Here is a 9,116-nt window from a genome sequence, read left to right as displayed (position 1 = left end):
GGGGATACTCTATACGTCACAACATCACACAGCAAATCATTCCACAACACGGGAAAATCAAACAACAACTTTTAAACATTGATTAGCACATTCACTGGCGGGAACAAGTTGGGTAGGGGTGATTGGTTAGTACAAAGGGGGGTTTCTTTGAACTGATTGGTTTAAGCCACGAGGGGAGTACGTGCTGAACTACATGGTTTCCCAACATGTTATCAACCACCATAAACTACTGGGAGGTCATCTGGCATCCCAGGTATTTTCCCTGTCTCATGCTGATTGGTGGTTGTTAGGGGGTTGCTATGGGTCCTCACCTGGCCTAACTGAGTCAGGGACACCTGGTGATGCAGATCTCTCCTGTTATTTGTAGATAAACAACTCAGTGGGTATGTGTCTAGGAGTGCTCTATGGGTTTTTCCAAGGACAAGGGTCACGCCCCCTTCCTTGACAGGCTTTGCTCTGAGGTAGAGGCTGGTTTCTCAAAAATGGAGTCACATCAGTTTCTCATCACCAGAGGTTCTGTATATCTATTATGAAGTCTATGAAGTAAATAACATTTTCTAATTAGGGCTCTTGCTCCTATCATAAAGCCATAAAGTCATTAACATCAACCTGGTATTATATCAGGATCACACTATTTTTAATAACAACAATTGACAAAATGATGTGAAGAGTCATGTGTAGAATATTCTTAAAGATAAAAAGAATTAAGTGAAGTAGAAGAGAATTTGGCCTCACCCATGGTTCCCAAGCCAGGCCAAGCATCAGATTCATACTCACTTGGTATGCAACAAAAGATGCTGGAACTCCGCCCAGACTTACTGAATTAGCTGTTCCAAAAGTGGGTGGGGCAATTTTCTATTTGAAAGCTGATAGGGGTGATTCCAGTGTGTCAGCCACTGGTCTACCTTATCCTGCATCATAATATGGGGGCTGCAAGCATCCGTATCTGAGCCACCTCTGTCAATGTAGCCTGATGTCCACATCACAAGAATCCTGATCAGCTTGAGAGAGTTTCACCTATTACTATTACATTTGTTGTTTTCCATTTAAAATCGGGGTCCCTCTATGCCTTCAGAATTTCACCTGGCCTAAGCATAAAAGTGCAGTGTGTGTGTGTGTGTGTGTGTGTGTGTGTGTGTGTGCACGCGCTCACGTTGAGGATGGAAACCGGGGCCTTTTCCGTGCTGAGCATGCATTCTGCCATTGAGCTACACCCACTACCCCCAGCACAGCCTTTTGGTTCAGTATTTTCTATCATTGTTCCTTCCCCTCCTAAAGGTCAAGTTTTCCATTCCTGCATCCCATTGCCACTTTCTTCCTTCACTGTGTCAATAGGGAAACACAGCACATTTAACTCAGTTACCCAGAACACCCTGAACTGGGCATCCTTCCATAGTGCTGAGTTAACAGTTTGTGAAGCAGTTGGTCAGTTTCCAGCTACGCGATTCAGGCAGTCAATACGCATAACTCCCTGACAGTGAATTATAGCTGGAATATCAAAGAGCAAATATTTTAGATCCCTCCCCTAGAGAATCAAAGTGACAATGACCAGACTATATGTAAAGATAAAACTCTGGCCTATAATGAGTATCAACTCAAGCTCAAGAAGCTAGCCTTCTAGCTACAGTAACCAGTCCAAGACTACTATCTGTAGCAATGAGTCTAGGGAGCCAAACAATTAGCAATTGGCCCCAAACTGCCAGGACTTGATCAGCATCTAACAACTTGCTTAATTTCTGCTCCTACTTTCAGTTTAAGACCAATTCGAGAAAGCCAAATATGCACACCCAAACAATCAGAGAGGATGCTGGCTCACCTGGAGTTAGCCAGTCTGCAGTCAGACACACCTGAAAACTTCCCACTCTTCTGCTTGCCTTTTGTCAAATGTAACAGCAATGGTGGCTGTTTCGCTTGCTCTGAAGAGATAGCCTTTCTTGTCCTAACTTGAATCATCTTCATTTATTGCTACAACTAGGAAAACTTGGCTGTATATTTAAATAGCTCACAGAATTTTTTTTTTTTTTGAAGGCAGAAATGCTATGGTTTAGGGAGGTTGTGAGGTGCAGCAAAAAAAAAAAGAGGACACAGAGGGGAAGTATAGAGTTGCTGCGGTTAAGGGTGCAAACCTTGCATCTACTGTCATGGCTCAAGTCCAAGCTCTGCCACTCTCAGCTGTGTGAACTTGGGCAAGTTACAGAACCAATTTGTACTCCAGTGTCCTTACCTGTTAAAACACTGGTGATGGTGATAGCATCAGACTTTCAGGGAAACTGGGGAGGGTATATAAGACACCTATTTAAAGCAAGAATATCTAGATTTCAGTGTTATGGAATAGAAAGATCTCCAACAAATTAAGCTGCACTTGCTGGAAAGCAGCAATGCCCAGGGACTGAATGCTGACTGCCCCTTTTTAATGGGACTTAGGTTTTCATATTTTCACTGTCTCCATCAACCTGCTTCATTCATTTATGATATCTACCTGGCCCTATTCACTACTTATGCACTGAAATAAAACATGTTTCCTGCACAAATTCAATGATTGTAGGAAATCTATAGGTACAAATATATATGTCCTATCTCAAAAACATCTCAAACATATTTGGTAGAGAAGAGCTCTTGTCTCTCAAATGCATGTTGAAAATCTATGCTTTCCATAAATCAGAGTCAAGTGCCCTTTCTGAGATTTTTTACTGAAGGGCCATAATTCAAGATTATAGAGCTTAAAATATACAAATGATTTTTATATAACTAGAAGTCCAGTGCTATAGTTTCAGAAAACGTACACACTTTGTGTATCCAAAACCAAGAAAACTTCCTCTTCATAGGTTTTCTGCTATTCTTGGTAAGAAAATTTACTATTTCAGACAATGGAAAGCTGTTTTGACATAGTCATATTTAGCATGAGCTATCAAATCTAATCCAAAACACCGTACAAAACAAAGATTTTTGTCTGAAATTATTTCTGATGATTACACTCAACACTTCCAAAAGGCAGTTACTCAACTTTCCAATCTGCATAAAATGGAGTTTTGAAACCAATTTTTCTAAATAGTCATTCTTCAGAATAAACTTTCATTCCACTACATTGTTAAATAAGCAAGATATGTTTAAGAGCCAGGATAGTAAATTGCAGTCTAATTAACTTTAGCATTTCATTTGTAAGTAAGTTGGGGACTCAGAAGCGCACTGTAAACATCAAAGGATAAACCTGTTAAAGTTCTCAAAATGATTTACTATGAAAATTCTATTCCGAGTTGACTCTGCAATGACAGACATCATATTTGAAGACCACGAACCGAAAGGCAGGAATAGTTCGATGCTGTCCTGAGGTATCTTTCCCAAGTTCACTTGATTATGCCGCAAAGACTTCCCAAGTTTCTTTGGACGGGAAGGGGAGCGAGTGTGTGGGTCTCGGGAAGCCTGTGCCGGAGACCGGGCCGGTGCGGGTGGGAAGCTCCGGGCCGCGCAGCTGGGCTCCCCGCCGCCCCGCCCCGCTCCGCCCCGCACTCACCCAGGCCGCGCCAGCCCAGCGCGCCATCGCAGCTGTCCAGGACCTCGCACAGCTGGCCCAGCAGCGCGGGCGGCAGGTCGAACAGGAGCGTGTGCGCCGAGAGCGCGCCGCAGGCCCCGCAGCTCCCCGCCATGGCGCGGCTGCAGGAGGCGCAGGGGGGATGCAGAACCCCGGCCTCTCGATAGCACCTCGCCCCGTTACACAACCGCGGAAATCTTGCTTCCACTACCGCAGCCCAGACCTCAGAATGTACCGTGCCCTGGCGCCACGGGGGGCGGTCCCCACATGACGCAAAGCGCCGCTCCCTAGAGTGCCCCTAAGGACCTCGGGCCTGGCAATGAGGTTTCCCTGTCTCTGGCTCTTGGTTGGCTTCCTGTTTTGAAGGGTTCTTTTGTTCCGCTGGGTGGAGTGTGACCCAAGAGAACAACCAAAGAGAAAGATCAGGATTTCAGGACTTAGGAACTTGTGCGCCCACCACCCCTTCTGCCTGTCCTGGGATGGGCTGTCTTCTGGCCTGGATAATTATGAGTTCTGTCTTCATGTCTTTTTTTGTGAGGGAGAGGGTGGAATAACTGGGGATTTAACCTTGGAGCGCTTTATCCCTGAGCTACATCCGTCAGCCCTTTAAATTTTGAGACAGGATTGCACTAAGTTGCTTAGGGCCTCGCTAAATTGCTGAGGCTGGCTTTGAACTTGTGATCCTCCTGCTTCAGCTTCCCAAGCTGCTGGGATTACAGGCGTCCACCAACACGTCGGGCTGTCTTGACAAAAGTTTATATCATGTCGTTCTGTCAGAAGACATATGCGTTCATTAGGAACACTTAGAAACCCCAGAAAAATTAAAAGAAGAAAATAATCACTTGTGACCCCACTCAACTGAAGACAGCCCCTGTCAAGTTTTGGGCATATTTTCCTCCCAACTCTTAACCAAATTTAAACAGATTAAAAAAAAAAAAAAAAGTGCATGCGTGGAGTGATTGCTGGGAAAGATGGGCATAGAGGTCAACAATAGAAAAACTAGAGGCACCAAGCAAATCAGAGTAAAGTGTTTCAGAAGGCAGCTCCTCCTCTATACTATGATTTAGTTTTAGTACATTTTCTTCTCCCTAGACTTTCCTGATGAAACTTTGATCATCTTTTCCTTTCTCAAAGTGCTTCACCAAATGTTTCTTTTACTTCATAATGGAGTTTAAGAAAAATAACTGTTTTAAAATCTTCTATCGTTTATACCATTATACTCTGCCACAGGCATGATACAAGTGCACTGACCAAAAAAAAAAAAAAAAAAAAAAAAAAAAGAGACAAATCCTTCAAAAATGGAGAGAAAAATCTCAACTTTAAAGACTGGAAGAGGAGATGGCCCAGTTAGCACTAGAAGTTAGCACCCCTACCTGAAGTTCCAAAAAAAGTAGTATTCCATAAAAACATACTTGAAAATTGATAAAATCTGTGCTGTTTGGCAGGAGTTTCCATATCCCTTCATTCAAATGACTAAGGTTTTATTGTCAAAGTGTAAATGCCTTTGAAATTCCATCTCTTAAAGGGTCTACTGAATATGTTGAGCATCAGAGGCAAAATACAATTAAGTACTGTATTTAGAAAGTCTTGAATTTCTAGAACAGGAGAGGCAAACTCAAATATGCAGAAGAACCAGGAAGTCAATGAAGGCGAGTTATGTTCATTAGCTTCCTGTCACTGTGACAAAATACCTGACTTGACCAACTTAAAAGGAGGAAACTTTTATTTTGGGTCATAGTTTCAGAGGTTTCAGTTCATGGTCCTTTGGCCTCCATTACTTTGGGGCCTATAACGAGAAGGTACCTCGGTGGTGGGAGTGTGTGGTAGGGAAGGTTGCTCTCCTCAAGGTAGCTGGGAAGCCAAAAGGGGAAAGAGCATGCCCCCCATGTCTTCACTTCCTTCCACTAGGCCCTAGTTCCTAAAGGATCCACCGTTGCCCTGTAGCACCAGATGCTGGTGAGCAAACCTTTATCATGTGAACCTTTATGGAACATTGAAGAGCCAAACCATAACAGTGAGGGAAACACTCAGAAATGCCTGCTTTGCTAATTCACCAAGAAGCAAGGATTTTAAGTGAAAGCTAGGTTATGTAAAATCTGCATTTCCAGTACTGGGTTATTAGACCATGTTCCCTCCCTATCCTAAAATTGCCTTTGAGTTTTCAACTTTATGTCATCAGTTTCAGCACTCACTAATCTTCCCTGTTGCTGTCCCCCAAGGGTTCTCTCCCAACCTGATTCCTCTTCCTCATTTTTGGACTCTAGTTCCTGACTTACTGTCACTCTCTCCAATACTAATCCTATGTTACTTCAAGGGGATTTAACATCTATGTAGTATAGATGATGAACTTTTCACTACCCTAGCTTCTCAGTTCCTTGATTCCTCTCCTCCAGTGACCTTGAGCTCCACTCTACTCTCCGTTTCAGCCACTCACGTCAATGATTACTCCCAGTCTTGTCATTATCATTAACTTTACACTATCCCTAACTTCTGTTTCATGATTCTGCTCTCTCACCACACCTCCTATTCTTCTAAATCATTCCCTCTAGTGCTCTGACTTTAAAAACCCTTCCCCTTACCAGGATATTGAATCCAAAATCATGTTTCCTCTTTTCTGCCCCCACCCTCTTGACGTCTTTTCTCTTTATCCATAAAGTCCACAGTCAATTATTATAAGCACTTCCTTGTGAATGACCTCTATTGCCTGGTTCCTCTCTCACTTTGCTGAACCCTCCTGGCAAATCTATCATCTTTTTTTCTTATTTATTTTTTATTTTTTGGCGGACACAACATCTTTGTTTGTATGTGGTGCTGAGGATCTAACCTGGGCCGCATGCTTGCCAGGGGAGCGCGCTACAGCTTGAGCCACATCCCCAGCCCCCTATCATCTTGATTACATCTAACTTTCCAAGTTAGTTTGGCTCTGCATCCATGTACTGTGCTGTAGCTATAAAAGACAAAAACAATTTTTAAAAATCCACTAATCCTGCTATTTTGAACCCATTTTAAAATCAGTTATGACTCTTTTTATGCTGTCAAGGATTAATACTATGCATCTTTATTCCATTTATTCTTCTAGTGTCTGTGAAAACTATATTATGCTTTCTCTTCTCTCCTCAATCCCCATCACCTTCCCCCCATCCTCATGCTTAGTTGATGACCTTGAGAATGTTTACTGAGAATACTGATGCATCATGGGGGGGTGGGGAACTTTTGTACAATCTCCCTACCACATTCACCTATCTACTAACATATGTACTAACATACAATTTTCCTCTTTTCCTGTAGATGGGATGTCCAGGCTCCCATCTAAGTCTAATTTTTTTACTTGTAACCTCAGTCCTATTCCTGTCCCTGAATCAAAGGCACCAAAGGCAGCTATTTTCCATATCTCTACTATTCAGTTCCAACACAATACAAATATGATATCATTTCTTTCACCTAAAAAACTAAATTATTTGGTGTCACTTCTTCCTTCCATTCACCACACCATTTTTTTTTTTTTTTGCACTTTTTGGTGGTGCTGGGGACCAAACCCAGGGCTTCACACATTCCAGGCAAATGCTCTACCACTGAGCCACATTTTTAGCCTCTTTGCTTCCTTTTAGGGTAAAGTTGGATGTTCTCATTATATTCAAATTTTCTCCTCCTATTGTTTCTTAAACCTACTCTCCATTGAAAGTGCTATCTTTCAGGTTCAGCCATGTCCTCCACAATGTAACCAAAATACTATAGGATTTTCAGTCCTCATCTTACCTAATCTGTCATAGTTTTTTTTTTTTTTTCTGATATTGGGGATTGAACCCAGGGACACTTTACCACTAAGCCATATCTCCAACCCCCTTTTTTTGGAGACAGGGTCTCATTAAGTTTCCTAGGGCATTGAGCATGCAGTCCTCCTGCCTCAGCCTCCAGAGCCACTGGGATTCCAGGCATGCACCACCATGCCATCCTGTCAGTAGTTTTGACACACTTGATCCCCCCCTCCTTCTTGGACACTTTCTTCATCTGACTTCCAGGATATCACATTCTCTAATGTTTTTCACTTACCTCCCACTGCATATTCCTCTTCTGTTCCTCCTCTTCCTCCTGAACTGTTAAAATGGAAATGTCATGCAGCTCAACCTCTGGTTCTATCTATACTGACTCCCTTGGTGATCTCAATCAGTTTCAAGGTTTTCAGTACCACCTGTGTACCTAAGACAAATTTATGTGTCTATCCCAGACTTCTCTTTTGAACTCCAGAGACAAGAGCAAAATTCAACGCTTGATCCTGACTCGTGAACCTGTTCTTCCCATATTCTTCCTATCTAGGTTAGCACAACTCCATCTTTCTAGTTCCAAACTAGAGTCATCCTTGACTCCTCAATTTCCTTACAGTGCACATTTAATTTGCAAGCAAATACTGTTTATTCAGAAAATATCTAGAATCTGACCATTTTCCTGACTCTCCTTCTCCTGGTTTGAGCCACCTTCCTATCTTGTCTGGATTACTATTGTAGTCTCCAAGAGCAGCTTCCATTTTTGCTCCCTGTAGCCTTTCTTCCATATTGCAGTGGATCGACCCTTTTAAATCTTGACTAATAATGTCATTCCTCTGTTGAGAAGTCTGCAATGACTCCTAACTTCAGTCAATAAAAGTTTGACTCTTTCCGTGAACTGCATTCTACCTCCCCTTCCCATTCCGCTCCTTTGCCTTTTACCCCGTGAACTTGTTTCTTTCTCTGCCTTAGCTACTTTCTCCCTGCTGGCCCTGAGCAGAACCAGGAAAGTCCCACATCAAAGCTTTTATACTTGCTATTTGCTTACCAGTATATTTTTTCAACATGGCTAAGGTCTACTGTGACTTCAAATTTAAGCTTACAGAGATCCATATGCTCAGATTTGGGCTAAGTTATGACTTAATTGGTTCAATACATTTATAGCTTGGGGAAATTCTATCATACCTCTCTTACTCTCTAACTCTATCTGAACAGGAACATATAGCAGATCTGGTCATTTCTGGGAGCCATTTTTGCAATAACATAGAGGTCAATATTAGAATGAGATGAGCCCTGGGAATGATCTAGTAAGAGGAAAAACTGGGTCCTTGATAAGGTTATTGAGTAGTTCATTTGTTCTGTGTCTGAATCTTATCTTGCTTATGGACTTATACAAGCTAAATTCCCTTCTTAAAACAGTTTTTAAGGAGCTGGAGTTGTGGCTCAGTGACAGAGCACTTGCCTCGAACATGTGAGGCACTGGGTTCGATCCTCAGCACCACATAAAAATAAATAAACAAAATAAAGATATTGTGTCCATCTATAACTAAAAATTTAAAAATGAACAGTTTTTAAGCCAGGAATCTTACTTGCAACAAATTACATCCTAGATAACATTTTGACAGAAATTCAGTAATACTCTCTGGTTTGTTGAGCTCTTATAAAACTAATGGGAAAGAGACTAAACCCTGTTCAAAACTGTAGTTTAAATGTAAACAACTATATCTGGCAGAATGTGAGACAGACATGGAAACTGTATTGCAGAGAGGGGCAACAAGGCCACTGAAGAATGATGTAATGGTAGATGTGATTATTATTGGATAGAG

The 9,116-nt window shown here is 42.1% G+C and overlaps 1 protein-coding gene across 1 annotated transcript in view; it reads right to left on the bottom strand.

Annotated features, from left to right (window-relative positions):
* Positions 1-3,846, bottom strand: part of IRAK3 (interleukin 1 receptor associated kinase 3) — a 51,694-nt gene extending 47,848 nt beyond the window's left edge. The window contains exon 1 of the mRNA XM_081309159.1: positions 3,512-3,846. Within this exon, the coding sequence (XP_081165285.1) occupies positions 3,512-3,644 (133 nt within the window). The 5' untranslated portion in view covers positions 3,645-3,846. The remainder of the gene's footprint in view (positions 1-3,511) is intronic.
* Positions 3,847-9,116: the final 5,270 nt, after the last annotated feature.

This window comes from Spermophilus citellus (assembly GCF_964194105.1).
Source record: "Spermophilus citellus genome assembly, chromosome: 10".
Lineage (NCBI taxonomy): Eukaryota > Metazoa > Chordata > Mammalia > Rodentia > Sciuridae > Spermophilus > Spermophilus citellus.
This window is presented reverse-complemented; position numbering and strand designations above follow the sequence as displayed.